At 33.9% G+C, this 21,716-nt stretch overlaps 3 protein-coding genes and 1 long non-coding RNA gene across 43 annotated transcripts in view; 1 reads left to right on the plus strand and 3 right to left on the minus strand.

Moving 5' to 3' along the window:
- The window catches only part of LOC106064887 (cytosolic carboxypeptidase 2-like), a 48,889-nt gene extending 45,757 nt beyond the window's left edge, over positions 1–3,132 (minus strand). For 20 of the 40 annotated variants that reach the window (XM_056043494.1, XM_056043500.1, XM_056043499.1 and 17 more), the window contains exons 1-4: positions 2,917–3,070; positions 994–1,122; positions 639–711; positions 105–159 (exon numbers count right to left, since the gene is read on the minus strand). In XM_056043494.1, the coding sequence (XP_055899469.1) occupies positions 105–159; positions 639–683 (100 nt within the window). In that variant the 5' untranslated portion in view covers positions 684–711; positions 994–1,122; positions 2,917–3,070. The other 20 variants (XM_056043524.1, XM_056043490.1, XM_056043523.1 and 17 more) reach the window with 7 other exon arrangements.
- A 1,584-nt stretch (positions 3,133–4,716) lies between these two features.
- Positions 4,717–6,714, minus strand: LOC129928630 (uncharacterized). Its single transcript, XR_008780082.1, has 2 exons — positions 6,473–6,714; positions 4,717–5,650 (listed from the first exon to the last, which is right to left on the minus strand). It is a non-coding gene; the product is annotated as an uncharacterized LOC129928630 (long non-coding RNA).
- Positions 6,715–10,653: 3,939 nt separating this feature from the next.
- On the plus strand, positions 10,654–13,362 carry LOC129928629 (uncharacterized). Its single transcript, XM_056043525.1, has 2 exons — positions 10,654–11,422; positions 11,595–13,362. Exon 2 carries the CDS (start codon positions 11,601–11,603, stop codon positions 12,771–12,773), a length of 1,173 nt encoding a protein of 390 aa, XP_055899500.1. The 5' UTR covers positions 10,654–11,422; positions 11,595–11,600; the 3' UTR covers positions 12,774–13,362.
- Positions 13,363–17,700: 4,338 nt separating this feature from the next.
- Positions 17,701–21,512, minus strand: LOC129921597 (protein FAM200C-like). Its single transcript, XM_056043141.1, is given in 2 exon segments — positions 17,701–19,308; positions 19,310–21,512. Coding segments are annotated over 2 exon segments (1,119 nt in total). The 5' UTR covers positions 19,469–21,512; the 3' UTR covers positions 17,701–18,348.
- Positions 21,513–21,716: the final 204 nt, after the last annotated feature.

The raw sequence follows: 21,716 nt of genomic DNA on the forward strand, positions 1-21,716 counted from the left end.
ATCATCAGATGATTGATTAGTTGGTGAACAAAATGTCTGAGAACGATTTGTCATGGAACCTGATTTAACATATACAGAGGCATTAATCATTAAGATCCACTCACCAGTGTAATAGCCATAATGCTGTAAATGTTTCTTCATGAAACTTTCATATGGATTCTAAAACAGAATGGCAATGATAAGGTTCAGTTCAAAACTTACATAAACTACAAGATAAACTACTGCAGTATAATGTATTTATGTTATAATGCAGTCTATCATCTAAGTGCCATTAAAACATGTATGGACTAGCCAGGAAAAATTACATTTACATGATTTCTAACGCAAACAAACGTGAATGACAAGATGGTGGTCTTTTATTATGATTGCTCTTAAGGATCTTTACTGGAGAATGGCGGCTACAGCAGTGAAGATGCTCAGTTTGAATAATAAAGGCTGGGATTTTCAATCTGCATGTATACAATGCACTAATGAGCAGTTATGATTCTGCTAGGTTTGGATAATCATGCTGACCACAATGCACCTTTTCTAGGTGCTGGCCACAGAAGAAGAACACTATTGACATTGCTACCTTATTAATCAACTGAAAACTTTTTGAAATACAACAAAAATTACTACAATATAAATAAGCAGCTTACTATTCCATAGTAATCATCATCACAAAGATCTTCTCCAGGCATCATGGTCTCTTTGTTGTTGTATTTGCCCTCACTAAAATATTTGAAATCAAACTTTTAAAACATTTAATTAGAAAATAGGCTTTAGGATAATACTATAACAATTTTTGATGTATGTAGCCCTTCTTAGACTTCTGATTTTCTATTATTTTTCATTCAATTTGTTCAATTTAGAACTTAGAACTGCTTTTTAAAATAGTAAATTAAGCCCATCTTTTGATTGTAGTAATGAGATGTAATAACTAATTAATATATAGATTTTGTAAATTATAACACCAGTATAAACTACTGATCTCAGAAAAGGAATTTCAACTACCTTAACTAATATCGCTGCTGGCCCAAGGATATTATAGCTCTTTGAAGAATAAACTTTATGGAGAATTAATTGCCTGATCTGGAAACCACTGTACAGCTCATTGCCATTTTTTGACCCCCTTCAAATATGCTTAAAAAAATAATGATTTCAATGAACAATAGAAAGACAAATTAATCTAAATTAAATCTCAATCCCCTGGTATTGTTGAAACCATATATATATTTAAAATATTTATAGAATGAACAAAAAAAGATTTAATAAACAATATGTGTTGGTGACAAAGGTTATTAAGTCTACAACTTATTCAGAATATATTTCTATCTTCAACCTTTTATGAGCTTTTTTACAGTAGACTTATAGTCAATAATAGAATATACATCCTCTGTTTGGGACCCTTCAACTCAAGAAAACATTAAGAAACTGGAACAGACACAAAATAGAGCAGTGAGATTCATAACAAACGAATATCCACATTTTACTACAGTAACACCTTTAGTAAAATCACTAAATTTAGAAAGCCATCAGGATAGAAGACTTAAAAGTAAAGAAGCAATAATACAAAAAACACTGAACCATATTCTTTAAATACAAAAACAAAACCTAATTAAATACTAAGAAAGACACACAAATAAAGGCACATTCCTCATTCCATATGCTAGGACAAATTTGTACAAATGCTCTTTCTTCCCTAGTGCTATTAGAGCATGCCTGAGACAGCCAGGAAAACCAATAACTTGGCAGAATTTAAGTCATTGGTTAACATGCATGACTAGATTGACCTAGGAACACGCTTAGGATGTAATCATCTTCTTTTCTGAACAAACTTCTGTATTTTATAAGATAAGATGACTAAAGTTAAAATATTTGAGAAATTATTCTAAAATGGTAGTAATATAAACCTAAAATATTTATGGCTCATCAGCTTATTGGGAACTTGTCTGCCACACTCTGGACATACAATGGCAAGACAAAGTAAAAGAAGTTTAAAATGAACAGTTTGCTTGCCATTCTCAAAGATCTCCCTGGCGTGAGCAGAATACCCACATTTATGCTGTATCATGGTGAAATGGCAAAAGGAAACAGCAAACTCATTGACCACTTTCATATTTATTGAGATTTTGTTTAAGAGATTTAGAGGCAAATAACATTATCAGCATCTAGGAATATTTAGAATAATATTGTTCTGAATTCCTTGCTATTAACAGAGATGGCACTGAGATAAGAAGTTCTCAGAAAAATAGTACTGGTAGTTAAGTTACATACATTGAGAGTTTAAAAAATGCAGGTATTAAATTATGTTGCCTCTGTAAACAGACTGAGTACTTATGTAAATAGGCTACAGTTTATAAGTTTAAAAAAATGTAAGCCGGATGCAAGGTTCGGACTATCAGAGAAGATATATAATTTTTAATATGGTCTCTAAAGAGACTGAGTCTAAAGACAATACAAATTCAAGTCAAACTGCTAAACATTATTCTACAAAATAGATTTAAATTTAGTAGTAGATTGACTCCATCTAGTAAAACATCATTAATGATAAAATCTATCTGGACAGTGAGCATAATTAGATAATTGTTCATAATATAATTAAAACAATAGATATATATCTAGATCTAGAAACTAGATTTATGATCTAGAATCTAGACTAGATCTATCTACAATAATATAGAAAAGAAAAAAAAAAGTGTCAATGTCTGAAATGACGGAATGTCTGTGATAAAGACGATTAGGTTAAGACTATTAAGAGTTTCGACATACAGTCAATGCTATTAATTTTGTTCTTTCTAAATTTACATTCAGGACTATATTTGTAGACCATGTTTGATTCAATTTAAAGAACGCATACATGTTACACACATACATATTTTTTATACTAATATACTATTAAAATTATTATTATTGTTATTCATTCAGCTACCATACCAGGCGGACAACAAATAAAAACGCTTTGTGTTATTCCGCCAACAAAAAATGTTTTAAAATGTTGTTTACATTAAAGGCTGATTACTGCATCAACAAATTATTTATTATTCAGATATTAAATACAGTTTATTTTTAAAAAAGAATATATTTAAAAAAAATAACTATTTTTGCAGATCTAAAACGAATTATTAGTGCATGAATATATTTTTAATACTAGGTTTCTATGTTTGTCATCCAGCACAAAATTCTTTTTTTCTCAATGTATATGATAATTATACATTTTAATAAAAAATAATTTAAAACATTTCAAAATAATAATTTATATATTCCTAAATCATTGAGACTCCCTTATAGTGGAAAATTACTTTTTTATTTTACTTATTTTTAAGCAAGCACGATTTCTATTAGTGCATTTTAATCTGCGCTGTTGTTGCAACTAAATGCTTCCGGTCTTTTTATTTTATTCTTGGTCGTAGGCACTACAGAAAAATGGTATGTTGTGAAATCGTTTTATATCATGGGAATTATTGCTGATCCGTTTAAATAAACAACATATATTTCAATTTATTACATTTTGATTATTTAAAAAAATTAATATGTGTAAACCATTCATCTTCTTATATTATAAACGTCAATTAGATTTCGAACTGAAAGTAGACTTGTGTTTACATTTTTTACTAAAAATTTGATACCGTAATGTCTGTCAGTGTGCTATTCGTTGAACTTGGAGATCTAGATTTCTAATTTGAACTCATATTAGTTCGATATATGTAAAACAGAAATCATGCTTATTCGTTAATAACTTGATGTATTGATCCATAAGACTTATGATAAGACTATACTATGATAGTATGATAAGACAAATGCCTTAAGTTTAAGTAAGAAGTTTAAGAAATTTAGTTCAATGTACTATGTAAGGAGATGAAATAAAAAATTAATCTTTGAAAAAACCATTTTTCGTTAGTACATCATTAAAATACTTTGAAAGAACTTTCCAATGGTGTTTAAATTATGACTATCAATAGTATCATGTATGTTTAATAGTTAGAAAGTTATATTTTTTTTTTGTCTCGTTTTGGCTTAACATTGGTTGACATGGTCGTCATGGAACAAGTAAAAGTAAAATGTCATCATGAGAGCGTCTCGCTCGCTAAACCATCGATAACACAAGTTAAAAACTTCTCACATTTCATTCATAAGTGTTGCAAATTTGCAAGTGAAGCCAATGCCAAAAAAAGTCGAAAATGCAATCTCAACATTATCAGTCATTTTTTACTTCTGCACTTCCGGGTTTTTTCGCCTAACTATTCAATGTTGAATGTAAAGTTTATGGATGTGAAATAAAAAAAATTATCTTTGAAAAAACAATTTTTCGATAGTACATCATTAAAATACTTTGAAAGAACTTTCCAATGGTGTATAAATTATGAATGTAAGTTAAACAGTTAGACAGTTGTTTTGTTTTTTTTTGCATTTTGACCCAACATTGGTTGACATGGAACAATGAAGATGAGAGGGTCTAGCTGGCTCAGCCGGCGAGACACACACCCCACTCAAAAAGTTAATACAGACCTACCTAACATGGCATTATGCACAATTTTTTAAATTATGTTCAATTGTGGAATAAGGAAATGATTGATTTAGAGCAGTTGTTCCCAAACTTTTTTGTCTCGTAGACCCTTGCCATGTTTTTAATTTTTCAGTAGACCCCCCAGCATTTTTTTGAAAATTCATTAACTTCAGATGTGCTTTTCTCACTGATTACTATGCGATATATATTTATTGATGACATTCAAAGCAAAATAAAATTTAATTAGGTACTTTGATAAAAATTTCAGACTCAATATATTGTATTGAAACTAATATAGTTAGTTAGAGCTTTTGGAACCGAGTTTATTGATACCTAATTTATGTTTCTAAGTTGATTAGAACAGAAGTTATAGCAATTTTAGTGGCGAAAATTTTGCCTATATTATTTTTTTTTAATTGTGACCGAAAAAGGAAAATTTCACATTAAAAATGCTGTAACTTATTTACTATTTGAGTTATTTGCATGTAATTTTCACCAGAAATACATGATTATGTCCTGATATTTATTTCAATTTCAAACAAGTGGTAGACTGTGACATAATGTTCTTATTCGTTTTTAAAGTGAGGTTACTTGTAAAAAAAGAAACGGTCGACAAGAAGTACTTTTTCACATTTAGAAGACTCTAACTTTTAAACCTTAAGAGATAATTGAATACAATTTTAAACAGAGATGCTTTATTATCTGTTGATACTTATTTTACTTTTAAATTATAGATAGAAGTCCAAGAAAATATTTTACACTTTATGATGTGACACAACATGTAAAAAAAAAATGACAGAAAAAGTACTTTTTTTTTCATTAATAGGCTGTATTTTGTTAACTTTCAGAGCTATATAAATAAAATTTTCAACACAAATGCATGAAATTAATTGTGTTGTTCCTTTTATTATTTTGAAACCTGAGATTTGTGTTAACACAAAACTTTTTTTGTTATAGATCTGTGGCGTCAGTAAGTAAATGTAATACGTCACCAGGTCGAAAATAATTTTCCAATATATGATTTTTTTTGCTTGCGCCCAATGATGGTGTCAGAATATGTAAAAGTATTTATAACATCCCTGTCTGTTGCTGTCACATTAGTGTGTATGACAATCATGTCACATCGCAGCCTCCTTTAGTTATGCCCATCGCCAATGATGTTCTCTGTGGAGAAAAAAAAATAAAGCTCTTAGTCATGATTGAAGCTTCATTTAACACCATATCAACATAAATGTCATAAACAACTTTAATTTTAAAAGAATATTTTTAGGACTTGATCCTGTATAAAAATCTATGTTATGTCTCTGTATCTAGCAAAGAAATCTTATCTAGAATTTACTTATTTAGATTTGATTGATCAGTGATCTCTCATTGATTTGATCTAACTCTAGATCTAGAATCTAGTAATGAATACTATTGACTTTTTATTTGTCTACTCATCTAGATTTGCTTAGAATCACTATATTTACTTAGTATTATATATTAAAAGTGAAATAATTTAATTAAAATTCATAGATCTAGATAGATTGTGGAAAACAATTACGATAATGCAACTAGATCAAGATTTATAATTATTTTTTAATTATCTGCCATTATCGCGACAAATATTATTATTATTTTTTTTTAAATCCTTTCAAAACTTAAGTAGTGAGTAAATATCATTATAAAGATATTATTTATGAAGTTTTAAATCATCGATGATCAAAGAAAATGAAGGATTATGATGGATTTCAAAAGGGAATGTGAAATACAAAAAGGATGCAGCCATTGATAAACATAGTATCTATCACTTCCTGTCTAGTAATGGCGGCCGGTTTCACTTTAAAAAATTAGACCTAGCCCAGTCCGTTGGCATTTGCCACTAAACAGGAGCACTTATTGCAATAAACTTTATTAAACTAATTAGATTTAATATTAAACTAACCCAAATAACTAAATTTAAATGTAGAATGAGCTTAATAAAAAAGAATTTGGTGGTCAACTTACCAGTATGCTCAACACGATGGATCTCCATGAAAACAATAGAATTTATGGCGATGTAGATCTAAAGAATTAATAAATATCCTGTCCTTGCGCGATAAAAAAGCTTTGATTATCCTTTTGAGCATGGATTTTGAAAACAATATCAGAATGGAACACAATGCCTATTGTCCTGGGCTTATATACTGACGCCGGTAAACTACCAGTTCCGGAAACCAAAAAAAATCTAGCACAACCGGAAAATCAAAGTACCTAATTTAATATGCATTACAAGAATTAACAAAACAACAACAAAAAAAACACCTATTGGTGGGCAGCTTTGATAATAAAATGTCAATCTTGGGCTTCAATTTAGTCCGGGCTAACATTCTATCTTCTCGATTAGATGATGTCTGACTGATTTAAATTTGGAAAGTAAGAAAATTTCTCATTGTCATTGTATGCTTCATGCTTTCGTGTTGATCAAATTTAGGTTATCACATTGTAGCTGCAAGTTAACCTCATTCAATTTATGAAACAAGTTTGTGAAATAGACTATGTCCGATTCCCGTTTAATTTCTTTAAAATAGGATCTTAGCAACCAAGAACTCAAAAAAAAATAGTGTCAAAGATAAGCCTTTCGAAAACTATCATACTTCAGTGTGAAGGAGCAATTGATCAAAATTTCAGGCAAAAAGCAATTCTTTATGAATTTCTTGATTCATAACAAAAATATAATAATACCACTACATTATCAAGCAAGGTTAACTAGTCCAGCTTTTAAAAAAAGTAAATCGTAATAACACGGTAACCATTCATTGTCCAAAACTCATTACACCTTTGAACTGTATTGTTGCTTAGAGGAATTTTTAATGATATCAGATATAGGATTGTGTAAAACAGATTGTAAAACCTCTTCAATGGTTGGCGAAGTCAATATTTTGCTTATAGTGTGCAGTTTTTTAAAGTTTGATATAAGCCTAAGTAAATATATTGTAAGACGCTCACAAACCTATTCTCTTCTATGATGGTTAATCAACATTTCTCTACTGTGGCTTAATTCTGAATTTAAAAGTTTTCAAAAGTATTTCAAATCTTAATCTATTTTATTTCATGTTGACTTTTCTCGATGTTCCAGCTTCGATGGTTTCATAGCAACATATCTTCAAACTTTGTTACATAAAAATAAAGAACAAATGCAATAGTTGTTCAACAATGAAAGAACGAAGCCAAATTTTTAATAACCAACAATTTACGGTCAACATTTTATTTTATAGACTCGGCCATGTAAATTATTACTTTCATGTAGACACAATTAAGGTATTTAAAATAATACGTTAAAATTTTTAAATAAAAAAAAATCATTCCACTAAAAGGTTTGAAATTCAAAGGATTAAATAAGGTACAAATCATGTGTGAACGAGTCAATTTCATGAATGGTCATGCTTCAATAAGATCCGCCTTCGTAGACCCCGTTAACAGGCATAGACCCCCAATTTATTTTTTCACTTCCGTAGACCACTTGGAAGTTCTCGTAGACCCCTGGGGGTCTATATAGACCACTTAGGGAATCACTGATTTAGAGCTATATATTTTTGTATTGGGTAGTGTAGTCTGGTTATTTTTATTTTCTGACACTGATTTCTTTTGTAACTTATTTTTTCAGGGTGCCCACAAAACTTTCCGTATCAAAACCAAGTTGGCACGTAAAATGAAACAGAACAGACCTATTCCTCAGTGGGTCAGAATGAAGACTGGAAATACAATTAGGTAGGCTCTTTTTACATGGGATGTACTCATCCACTGCTTAGCTTTTAACAATTCTCGTTTGGAAGTTGTTGATTAATCATTTAATTTTACAAGTTATATTGTACTTTTTTTTTTAATTGGCTCTATGAATTATAAGTTGGAGAGGTGGACAAACTAGAAAGCTTGCACTTTTATATTATTTAGACAAGCTAGGTGATGGGGATAGCCATAATTTTTTTTTTTTTGGTAGACCAAACTTGTCGTGTTATAAGTTACAGGAAAAAAATGATCTACCCACTTTCTTGGAATTTTCTACATAGTTAACTTGTTCAGTTTCAATACTTTCTTTTTTAAATCTCCTTAGCATTGTGGGTTTTGGGGGGGGGGGCATTTACATCAAAGTTGTAGCATATTGAAACTTACTCCAGCCAGTCCAGCTCTAATTAAAGTATAAGAGATCATTTTACCATTCCTCTCTTCAAGTCAGATCTTGGTGGAATGTGATCTCAAAACGGCTTAACATATTTCCCACAAATTTAACAGTTGATGAATATCGATTAAAAAGAAAAGCAGACCTGCCTACCGTTACGCAAAATCTCCCAAAAATGACCGTCAGTATGCAAATACGCATTGAACCCGTCGCGTTACGCATTTCGTATCCTTTGGTTTTTTTTCTCTCTTGACTAGCTTACGAGCGGTCACGGAGGTCACGCTAAGCCGTCCTGTTGGGGGGGGCAGAAGAGGTGGGGGAACACATTGTGTCCAGATCTATACGTTCTTACGTTGGTTGGTTCTTAAAAGCAATTAGATTTAGTCTAGAAATGAAGAACGCGAGAGTGAGGGAGTGGCGGGTTGGTACCAGGTTGGTACCGTCAGTTAGCTGATACACCAACGTGACTTTTTTTTTTTTTTTTTTGTAAGTTCATTATAGATCTAGTAGAAATTAATTATGATGAATCCCTGATTGTCGTATTCATTTGTATAGAAAAAAATATCGAAGTGCTATCGATTCAAAACACATTGAGTGACATTGTAGATATCTAGTCTAGATCTAGATCTGGATTCTAGATCTAGAATCTAGATAACTTGTTATACAGGAGTAGATCTAGCAAGTCTAGCTAGTCATTACGTTATGTCATGATTCTCTACATTACTCTACATTGTAGACTACAATCTAGATCCAATTTAGTTGTAGTATGATTTAGATTGACTAGATCTAGATCGATAACATCTACTAAACCATCTAGTCTAGATCTAGACTAGATTCTTAGTCTTAGTATAGAAAAGATCAAGGATGAAGGTAGGCCTACGAAAGTTTGGAGTAGACCTACATTTGTAGCGGATCCACGGCATCGGTAACACTCTTGAGCCCAGGTCTAGAGTAGATTATATTCATTATATAGATTATAGACATAGATCCAGATCTAGTCTAGATATCATCTCTATTGTCGTATTGATTTAGATTGTAGATATAGATCTAATCATGACATCTAGATCCAATATTATATATACACACACACACTCACATATATATATATATGACAAAATAGTGGATCGCGTAAGTCACAGTAAGTGTTACGCATTCAGGTGCCAAAATACGCATTTTGACCATCAGCGTTACGCATTTGGACTTTTTTTGGTAGGCAGGTCTGGAAAAGGAATTACTAGTTCCTTGGCCACATTGGGCAAACTCTAGTTTGGCAGTTATAATTTTTCAAAGATTTAAAAAAAAAAAAAGGAAATTTGGCTAGATAGAAAACTAGATCTAGATCCAACTAAGGATTTGAAAGGACTGCTGCTTTAGTGAATTTCTTAATGTAAGGCTTCATTGATACGAGAGCTTAGTAAATTTGTGTTCATGAAAATTGTGCACAATGTCATCTTATTTTATTTTTTTTAAGTTGTATAATGCAAGTACCGGTATTGTTTTTTTAGTAATAGCTAACACTATAATGTACTGGAAAAGGTAATTTTATGTCTCGTCATCATGGCCCAATTATGAAGTACATGTAGAAAACTTTCATTTCAATTGACTTTTATATTTATATACTACACCATGGAGAGTGAATGTTTATTTATTGTAATGGCTTTTTAATGTGCAAAGTTTTAAGTATGAACATTTTTATAAAACAGTTTCAGTGAGAATTCATCAATGACCTGGTTAAAGGAAATTATTTTGAAATACAAAAAAAAAAACAGATTATTAAGACAAACCCCCTTCCCAACGGAATTTATTCAAATATTTTAAGGTGGTTTTAGGTTGCCAATTTTAAGCTTAATTTCTGGCTCTTGAAATGCCCATATAGGGTGTAGCTTAGGTTCAGTTGAAACAGTGTTTCTTTTATTTTGTTATAATTTTAGTAGCATGTTTAAAAACTTTTTTTTCTCTTCCTAGGTACAATGCTAAAAGGCGCCACTGGAGACGTACAAAGCTCAAGATGTAAAAGCTGTCTTTTTTGTGTCTACTTGTGTTTGTGCTGCTGGTGTTGAAAAGCCATTCATCTGTCAAATAAAATGCCTATAATTATTATCAGTGTTTTTTTTTTTATATATATATATATACATATGGTACATGTGTGTGTGTATATATATATTTATATTTGGTTATTTTTATTTGTGTCTATTGTTATATACTGGGTATGGATCAGTAGAGTAGAATGTGAGGACTTTCTGTTTGTAGCATAACTTGAATTCAAATGTTACCTATATTCTATCTATATGGCTACCTACTTCAGGTTTTCTTTTTGGAATGTGATAATGTATGTTTTCTCTGGCAACCTATATATATATAGTATTTATATTACAAAATCTGTATAGTCTCTATATGGTGTTAGAATGTTTCAATTGTGTAACTAAATTAGGGCTCGATAGCTGAGTGGTTAAGCACTAGGCTTACGAACCTGTGGTTCTGTGTTTGATGATTGCATAATATATAGAACAATTAAAAACAACACAAGATACAGAAATAGCATCTTTCCACCCAGAAAAATGTCAGTTGCTGGTACCGTGAAATGGGGTGACTTTGCCTACTCTATACCGGTACTTAAAATGTGAAAAGTTTCTATAATGATTTTCTAGAGTAGTTTCCCTTCTGTTTTTATATGTATATGAAAGAATATAGGTTAGTGCTTAGTAAACACACTTCCTTTTTCCTGTAGAAAGCTAAACAAGCCTTACACACGTTTTGAAACCAAAGGTTTTCAGGACCAACATTTTCAGCTATTTTTGGTGAGTTAGAACTTTAGTTTGGATCTAATTTAATAATTACATGTATTTTTTTTAATAGTAAATTGGTTTATAATTATGTGGGTAAACTTTAATTAAACAATTTCTTAATAGATTTTATGCTTAAGGCAGTGGCAAAGTCACCCCCTGATATGTGGTTGTTTTTTTTCTTCAGATAATCATGCCACGGATATATAAGAGGAAGCTGGGCTCACGAAAATATAAGGACTATGAGGAAGAAACATTACTAAAAGCTATAGAAGACTGTAAAAAACCAGGAATGAGTATTGCTGAAGTAGCAAAGATATATAAAATCCCTCATAGAACTCTGAGAAATAAAGTTGGTGGTCAGCATAGTAAGTCTCATGGTGGACAATGCGCATTGCCAAGTGTGCTAGAGGATGTTCTTGTAAAACATCTGTCAACTTGTGCTGACTATGGGATGCCTCTTGAATGGAGAGATATCAAGAGCTTGGTGAAAGGCATTCTTGAAATGGAAAACATTGTAATTAAAAAATTTACAGACAACACCCCAGGAGATGATTGGGTGAGAGGTTTTTTGTCGCGCCACGAAGACTTGATAACTCAGAGAACTTGCCAAAATATCAAGCGTCAAAGAGCTGCATTAAGCCACGATGATATCAATGTTTATTTTGAACACCTGAGGAAGTCTCTAGAGGGTGTTAGTGCTGAAAACATATTAAACTACGATGAAACAAATTTGACAGATGACCCAGGTCAGAAAAAGTGTATCTTTAGAAGAGGGATCAAGCATCCAGAAAGAGCCATAAATTTTTCTAAGGGCAATATAACTGTTATGTTTGCAGGATCAGCAGCTGGAGAGTTTCTACCCCCATATGTCATCTATAAATCTGAACATCTGTGGCACTCATGGTGTGAAGGCGGTCCACCTGGAACAAGATACGGTCGAAGCAAAAGCGGCTGGATGGACAGTGTCAATTTCGAAGAATGGTTTTTGACCATTGCTGTACCATGGGCCAGAAGAAAGCTGGGACGTAAAGTAGTGATTGGAGATAATCTCAGCTCACATATCAGTCACTTGGTCTTGAAGAAATGTGAAGAGCACAATATTGGTTTCATCTTGCTTCCCCCAAATTCAACTGACAAATGCCAGCCCCTGGATGTATCATTTTTCGCTCCTCTGAAAAGAGAATGGCGAAGATTGCTGGAATCTCATAAAGTGAAACATCCTTCGTCTACTTCACTTGACAAGAAAATTTTTCCTGCAATGCTTGGCTCTCTCATAGATGGAATGGGGATGAGGTGTGCGCAAAACTTAATGTCAGGATTCAGAGCCTGTGGCATTCATCCACTTGATCCACATCAAGTGTAAAAAAAAAATCCCTGCCGCAGAAGTCCTCACCGAACAAAGTGTTTCAGAAGTAGTTCTTAACTATTTACAAAACAGTAAATTTTCTCCTAATGCCTATAGAGGGAGAAGTACTGGTAACACAAGAAAAAAGTTACATGTTCCACCAGGCAAATCTATAAGTGTGGAAGAACTTGATGCAAATTCAGATACCGGTACCAGGAGGCAACAATCTACACCATCAGTTGAACCAGTAACACAAGTAGTGGTACCTGTAGATGGCATTCAAGGTACCAGTACTGGTACTGGCAATGATTCATCACATGCCAGTAGTGAAGAAATCATTACTGATTCAGATGATGAGTGGCTACCTCCCAGGCAAAAAAAAAAGTGTTCGAAAAATATTTTCGAAGTTGATTTTTCATGTTAAAAATAAATTTTGGTATTAAATCATTAAAATTTCTGTTTTTTATATTTAAATTGTTGTCATAATCATATAAAATGTTTTTCTGTATAAATTGTTATCTATTGACTTTCTAAAATACATTTATTAAGAAAATAAAATTGGAAGGCAAAGTCACCCCATTTTACCATTTTGGAAAAAATGTCATTCAAGCCTTAAAAAAGGTATTTTCCATATACCGTACTATACAGACTTTATTTAATGGTTTCATTTAAGTACAGGCATCCACTCTGTAGGAAAACAAGTTTACAGCAGTTTAAGTGTACTTTAAATATGTGAAAATTAAGTTTGAAGTTGAAAAGTGTGCAAAGTCACCCCGTTTCACGGTATTAAGAGTATTGTATCAGTAACAAAAAAAATAATTAATTCCATTTATCTTATTAATGGTAAACCAGTAACATTTTTTAAAAAAGGCAAAATACAGGTACTTCTGTTATAATAAATATTTTTAAAAACTCAGAATCCCCATACTAACCCTAACACCTATATTTAAAATCACAATTTAGAAAGCCTTCAGGAGAGGACTCAAAAGTTAAGTAGCAATTATACAAATAACTCGAATCATCAAATACTAAACCTAATAAAATACCGGTACTAAGAAAGACAAAAGTAAAGGCACATTCCATTCTAGGACAAATGTGTACAAATACTCCTTCTTCCCTAGTGCTATTAGAGCATGGAAGATGTACCTGAGCTAGCCAGGAAAACCTGTGACTTAGCAGAATTTAAATCATTGGTTAATATGTACGACGCGTTGGACGTAATCATCTTTTTTGAATTAACGTCTGTATTACATAAGAATCTTGGGGAAGACTGGGATTTTGAACTTCGGGAAAGTTGTCCTCATCTGCCCTATAGATCGCAAGGTCTGAAAGGGGAACTATTTTAACTAAATTTAAATGTTATATTTTGTATATATATACATCATGGGCGTAGCCAGGATTTTCTTCTCTTCCCCCCCCCCCCCCCCGCGCAAATATATGTACGTGTGTGTGTACATCATTAATCTTTATTACATTTTGACCCTTCATTCTTTCGGAAGACGATTATTGTTCCCTACAATAGGTTCTTCCTGGGGTTAGTGGAAAAAATTGTAGACTCCCAGTCATTGCCAGCAAGGGGGTCTGGGGGAGCGCTATGAGCGAAGCTCCACCGCCAAGCACCATTATCCTGCTATTAAAAGTTTTATTTCGGAAATCTTATTTGCTATTCTTACTGACTTAAATCCTCCCGCGTCGTTCGGTGCATTGGGCGACAAGCTGCTCACTGGCAATGTTTGAAGCCTCTTCCCACCTGCTCTGAGGACCTCCATGAAAGTGTCGCGCCAAGTTGCACTAGCATGTCACTGTTTGCGCTTTTCTCGTAGGCATAATGGCTTGTCGGAGAAGTCTTTTTCAATTTCGGCAGATGACTATTCATTGCACTTTATAATCGATCTCAGCCACTGCCTCAAATCCAAATCCACTGGTTGTAATTTGGAATTAGGTGACTGTTGTTTGCTTTAGATTTTATATCGAAAAGGGAAGTTTTATCGTCAAAATCATTTGTTGGGGTGTTTTAAACTAAGAGTTTTTTTTTTAACAAATTCAAAATCATAGAATTTGATGACTGTAGTTTGCTTTAGAATATCTCAAAATTCTCTGTATGAGAGTATTTAAACTCAAAACCATCTGGAGGCGTTTTAAACTTTTTTAAAAAAGCCCTCTGGAGGAGGGGGTTTAAACTCAAACCCCCCTTAGGCTTGGCTACGCTTGTAGAATTTTGAGTATGTAACTTGCTTTTTTTAAAATGTTGAATAGGTATTTTTTAGCTTGAAAACCCGCTGAAAGGGGTTTAAACTCAAAACCCCATTTGGCTACGATCATAGCATTTTGAGTGTGTACTTTTCTTTTTTTTTTTAATATATATATTGAATAGGTATTTTTTAGCTTCAAACCCTGCTAAAAGGGGGTTTAATCTCAAAACCCCTTTGGTTACGCTCATATAATTTTTAGTGCGTGCTTTGCTTTTTTTTAATATTGAAGGGGTATTTTTTAGCTTTAAACTCCGCTGAATGGGGTAGGGGGTTTAAACTCAAAACCCCTTGGCTGCGCTGGGCAAGTGATGGTTTAGTATTAGAATCTCAACTAAAATAAACAAAATCAAAGCAAAAAATCAGTCACTAAATTCCGATCTGTGTGGGGGGGGGGAATTTTATTTCGGGGGTTCCCCGGCTACGCCCATGATATACATACTATAGTTCTAAAAGTCCACAGAATATGTAACCTTACATCCTGTCGTGCAAGGAATATTTAGTCAGAAATACATTATTCAATCTTTATTCGAATGGCTTAAATTGCGATCAATTTTTAGCTGTTTAATGCATAATTACTTTCTAAAGTTTCTTGCAAAATCGCAACATTTGACTTCTGGTTTTGGGGTTCAGGTAGCCACTCTGATCCGAACTCATCTTTCTAACCAGCTGCTTTTCTTTCTTTATTGCCAGCCGCAGCTCGATCTTTCTTTTTGCTGTTTTTGTTCTCACTCTTTTTACAGCTTGTCATAAAGTGTCTACATGTTGACTCTGGCTTGATTATCGGAAAAAAATGCTTGGTGCCCCGGTTGACTCGATAAACGAGACCAATAGATAACTAAGGTAGCGGCAAACTTGTATTTCCCACTTTAGAAGGTAGTAAAAGGTTGAATAACACAGCATAATTTCCGTCTAAAAGTCTAACAAAGGAAACATGTTTTTGTGATTTTAATAAATAAACATTGTAAAATATGCAAAGCTATTTTTAAAATGTCATAGACAATGGAATTTCAAAAACAATTAACTAATTTTACATTTGTGCAAAAATCGATGAAATAGGTAATCTGCTTACTGTATTTGTTAAAAAAATGAATTTCTATTGGGAAATGTGGATAAAGTTGATACCGGGGGAGGGGGGGGGACACCCTGAGCAAACCGCACCGGGTGACACCGACCCCAGTGACGCCACTGCCAACTCATAAAAAAAAAAAACTACATCTCTGCTCAAAAAGTAACTAGCTGCGAGTCTGGATGATGTTAACCTGTTAAAGATGTACGTAGGCTACGTACATTTACGTATTTCTGACGTCATACGGAAACCATTCTGGATGTGCAGAAAGACACCATATACTAATTATTATTGAATATAAACAGGCGCAGTGGACAACGGCATAGTCTGCATGAAAAAATATGCAGGTTGCAACTGGGTTTGCGTTGTTATGTGAAACACTCATCCTCAATCTTCGGAATCGAAGACATTGCCATTATTATTGAATATAAAATGAAACTAATAGTATATTCCTTATCTTAAAAAGAAACAAAAAAAAAACATAACGATACTGGTATAAAAAAAAAGAAAACATCTGAGTACCCTATTGGGTACGAAAAGACCTGCCCCGCCGCCGCTTATGTTAACAAAATTGTGTAACGTCTCCGCTAAACTAATTCAGCCGGTTATCGTACTTACCGTGTGTGTGTGTGTGGGGGGGGGAAGGATTGTTAAAAGAGTTGGTTTTGTGCGGGCCCCATAAAACATCGACACTATAAATTGAACTCATTGTGTCCTATAAGACAGCTGTTTGTTTCTTACAATATTCGATCTAAAACTTGTTTGAAATTAGATTGCTACCTGTTTTTTTCTGGTAAATAAATAATTGCTTTGTATCCCAGGTAGGCCTAACAGATGTTTAAGTTAAAACATCTGCTTTGACTGAATAAGGCCTAAGAGCTTTTGGCAGTGTGGCATTTTGATCTGTACGCTAGATCTAATTATTTTGAAACTGTGTTCAGAAAATTTTGAATGGGTGAGCTTGAGACTAATTTTCAACCAAATCTGTCGGACGATGAAGGCGTTACCGTAAGCAGTTTACTTTGACTATTTTTCCACTTCAGAAGCAATTTTATACAATTAAAAGAGTTTACCCCCCCCCCTTTTTTTTTCGGAGATTTTTAAGTTTAACCCCCCCCCCTCCCAATGGTTTGGACGATAAAACTTCCCTTTCCGATTTAAAATCTAAAGCAAATTCCATGAGTGTAGCCAAGAAGGGTTACAAATTTCTACCATTCGCTGGCTCGACGATACGGAAGTGCCTACTTGACCCAGTGGTAACAAAGCAGAGTCATCCCACACGGCTACTACAAGCAGCCAGAAAGACTATCGCATCATAACCAGCCGGAGTGACCACCATCTACACCAGTGGTTCCCAAACTTTTTTGTCTCGTAGACCCCCTAACATGTTTTCTGGTTTTCGGTAGACCCCCTGCTTAACTATTATTTTAATTTTGTAAATGTAACAACTTAATTTTTTTTTACTGTTTTTTAAACTGTATTTATGTGAATAAAAGTAAAACAAATTATTATGAAGCACACGTTAATTGGTATATATACAAATTAAAACGAAGCAAAATAAAATTTAATAAGTTTTACATGAAAGTATGAAGCAAAAAAAAATTGTACAAAGCACATGAGTGGGAAGGATGGGCCTGATGCTTTGATACCAACATATCAATGTTGGGCTTCCATTTCGTTAGGCTTAATCTTCAATCTCCTCTGTTAGTGATGTCCAGTTTGTTTCTTGTATTTAGTAGAAGATTGGTAACAGTGCTGAACCCTCTTTCCATAAGATAGGAAGATGGAAAAGCAATTAGAAAATTTCTGACGATATTCCATAATATGGGATACGTATCGGGTATATCTTTTGGAAGCCAAAAGAGCTGATATCCTTTTTTAAATTGTACTTTCAGTTCTTCGTTAGTACTTATTCCTAGAAGTTCTTCTTGCAATGCTACATCATCCTCTTCTATAATATCAACATATGGATCAATAATCCACTGAGGTATTACCATATTCAGAATATCCTCAAATCTAATTTGAAAATCAGAATATAGGGAATTCAAATGCTCAACATAAATGAAAATGTCCTCCTGACATTTTGTGTTCTAAATTTGGAAATTGGGAAAATTCGCCACGACCAATGTTTTGCTTCATTAATTATATTCTTGCAAGAAATGCTGAGATCATGGACTTTGTTTTGATCAAATTCAGGTTATCCCCTTCTAGCTGCAAGTTAACTTCATTAAATTTCTGAAATAAGTCTGTCAAATAGGCAATGTCCGATTTCCGCTTAATTAAATTTTGTTTTAAAAATTGAATCTTTATCATGCAAGAACTCTGAAACAGTGTCAAAAAGAGAAAAAAATCTAGTCAGACATAAGCCTTTCGACAACCACCGAACTTCAGAGTGAAGGAGCAGTTGGTGAAAGTTCTCGTCATTTTCTTCACACAATTGAGCAAATAATCGAGTATTCAAAGCGTTGGCTCGGATTCGATTAACAGCAGTAATGACAAACTGAAGAGATTCATGCAATCTGACACTGAGATTTTTAGCAACTAAATGTTGTCTATGGATAACGCAGTGTATTGCTAACACACCGGGTACATTTTCTTTTAAAAAGCTCACAAATCCTCGGCAGCGTCCAACCATTGCAGGTGCTCCATCTGTTGCTACTGATATTATATTTCCTAAAGGGATCTCTTTTTCTTTAAAGTAGTCCTTCAAAACTTTCAGTATTGATTCGCCTTTTGTGTCAATGGCCAAAGTTTTTGCAAATAGAAGTTCTTCGTGGATTTCTTGATCCATAATAAAACGAACATATGCCAACAATAATGCTTCATTACTAGGCAAGGTTGACTCGTCCAGCTGTATAGAGAAGCATGTAGTTTGCAAATATTTACACAAGAAGTTTTCAGTGTCATGACTCATTTCATCTATTCGTCTTTGAACTGTGTTGTTACTTAAAGTAATTGTTTTAATGATATCAGAAGCATGCTTGTGTAAAACAGTTTGTAAGACTTCTGCAACGGCTGGCAAAATCAATTTTTCACCTACAGTGTGAGGTTTTCCGGATTTTGCTATCAGTAAAGAAATATTGTAAGATGCTCGTAAACCATCATCTTCTCTTTGTGATATCGAAGTGAACATTTTGTCCACTGTAGGTCTAGTCTGAGATCTATCTTTAAGTGTTTGAAAATACTTAAAGTCTTTATCGATTTTGTCTGGGTGGCATCGTTTCAAATGATCGTTTCAAATGATTCTCCAGTTTAGATGGTTTCATAGCGTCATTACACAAAATTTTGTTACATAAAAGGCACATAGGTAATAGCTTGCTGCATGAGGAAGGAATGAAGCCAAATTTCAAATATTCAATACTATACTGTCTACATTTCTTTCTAGATTCGACCATGTTAAATATCAGTCACCTGTAGACATAATTAGGATATTTTAAAACCCTAACCCTCGCACAAGAGGATTTCACCAGGATTGAAAGTTAAAGAATTAGCTAAGGTAGGCGTACAAATAAAGTATCAAGGTAGGCGTACAAATAAAGTATCATGTGTGTTGGAAATAAAAGAAAATAAAAGTGAGGTTCTGCAGTTGTCAGGAAATAACTATCCCATCCATGAGAGCAGATGTATAGCATCGTATTATTCATTCTAAGAAATCAATGCACATAAAATAAAACTAATAACATCATAAAAAATATTTCTTTTATTATAGTGAAAAATAATCCTAATAGGATAAGCATCAATGTTTTACCATGCTAACGTCTGCATTATTTTAAGTTTCAACATCACTGCCATGTATGGCAATCTAAACATAAACAAATAAAATATACTTTAAAAAATAGTAACGTTCAATGCAGTACCAAGATCATCGCCAACAAACAAAGCGCACACTTGGACAATTAGTCAAGGAAAAAAAGACATTGATAGGTAAGCTATACAGATTTTAAGCAAAAAACAACCACTTCTGTTTCATGATTGTAATCTATGAACATCTCAAAGAAGATATAAGACACTGATCACAAAAATAAAAATAGACATAAAAACTCATTCAACAAAATTTTACATGTAATGCTAAAGTAAAGAGAAACTGTTGTAGGAATGTATAGTTTGTGCAATATCCTACAAATTGTTTGCTCTTATAATGTATTGTAATGTGTAAGGCACAATTGTAAAACAAATTTCCTAACGGATAATACAGATTATTATAATATATTATTACTATTATCATGTTTCAAATAGAATCTTGAAGTCTTGAAATGGTTTACTCAACAGAGCTCAATAACCTTCAAATGCCACATTTAGTTGCATTCCACTCTCCAGTTGAACTAAATAATCACTATCTCTACCATCAGACTCAAACAGCTGGTAATCACTTACCACAATCCTTTTTCTACAATTAAAACATTAGTACTAAGTCTTATTGACATTTTATTTATTCAAATCTAATTATATCCACTCTGTCGTTCTCTTAGGTCAGAATTAGTAAATGTTAAAAAAATAAAAAAATTAGCAGTGCATTCGTCAACGAAACAATTAAAAATCGGCGATTGCAGGCATAGCCCGGTGACTATAATTGTGTAATGGTTTTAAATGAAATCCATTATCGTAGACCCCCAAAAGCATCTCATAGACCCCCAATTTCTTTTTTAATTTCCGTGGACCCCCTGGAGGTCGTCGTAGACCCCTGGGGGTCCATATAGACCACTTTGGGAATCACTGATCTACACGGACGGCTCTGTGCAGACGCTCGAGGGCACTGTGAAAGCTGGGTATGGGGCGGTAGTCCGACTCTCTGGCACCCCCGAAAGAGACAAGCTTACGGGACACTGTCAGGGGAAAAGCAGCCTCGAGGCTGAATTGGAAGCAATGTTCCAGGCACTGGATTGGGTGGAAACGAAGGTACGTAACGGGGCTGCGTCAGCCAACGACATACTCCATATTCACGGATTCGATGTCCGCACTAGAGGCCTTAGTGGGGATAGAAGAAGGTGTCAGAAGGGTATGGGACGTCCTCACGGTCGGGGGCGTCTCCTACGATTCGGAGTGAGCATTACTTTACGATGGCTGGGATTCTTCGGATAAGGGCAGTGAGCTCCACATGGCAATGAGTAGACCAGACAAAAGAGATGCGTGGTGGCAACTTAATCGTGCGGAACAGACGGTCCTAGCCCAGTTCCGAGTCGGACACTGTCCAATCGGAGCTTACTTCGACGGTGGAGGGAAAATTACGACACAAGGTGTCGCTACTGCATGGAGGACGATGAGACAATATAACACATTCTTTAAGAATGCAGAGTTCTGCACGAAGGATGATTGGGACAAGGATTGGATAGAGAGATAACTGGTACATGTCCGACACAGAGGCTGTCCTTGTACGGGGACAAGACGACCTTAAAACTCACTGCTAGCTTCCTCCACGTGCTCTAAGGGAGTAATTCCCAGCATGGTTCGTTACTAATGGGGTTTCTGATTCGGTCCCCAGCCAGCAAAGCTAATTGTTCAGGCCCGGGTTGAGTTAGGGGCCCGCACGGGGAAGCCGATAGTAGTCCTGGGCCCATTCATACCCCCCCCCCTAGATGAATGGGGCCTTTAAGTAGCAGGGAATGAAGAGATTCACCCTTTCGCTTAACAGCTCGGCGTCGGCTG

Source organism: Biomphalaria glabrata, chromosome 10 (assembly GCF_947242115.1).
Source record: "Biomphalaria glabrata chromosome 10, xgBioGlab47.1, whole genome shotgun sequence".
Classification (NCBI taxonomy): domain Eukaryota; kingdom Metazoa; phylum Mollusca; class Gastropoda; family Planorbidae; genus Biomphalaria; species Biomphalaria glabrata.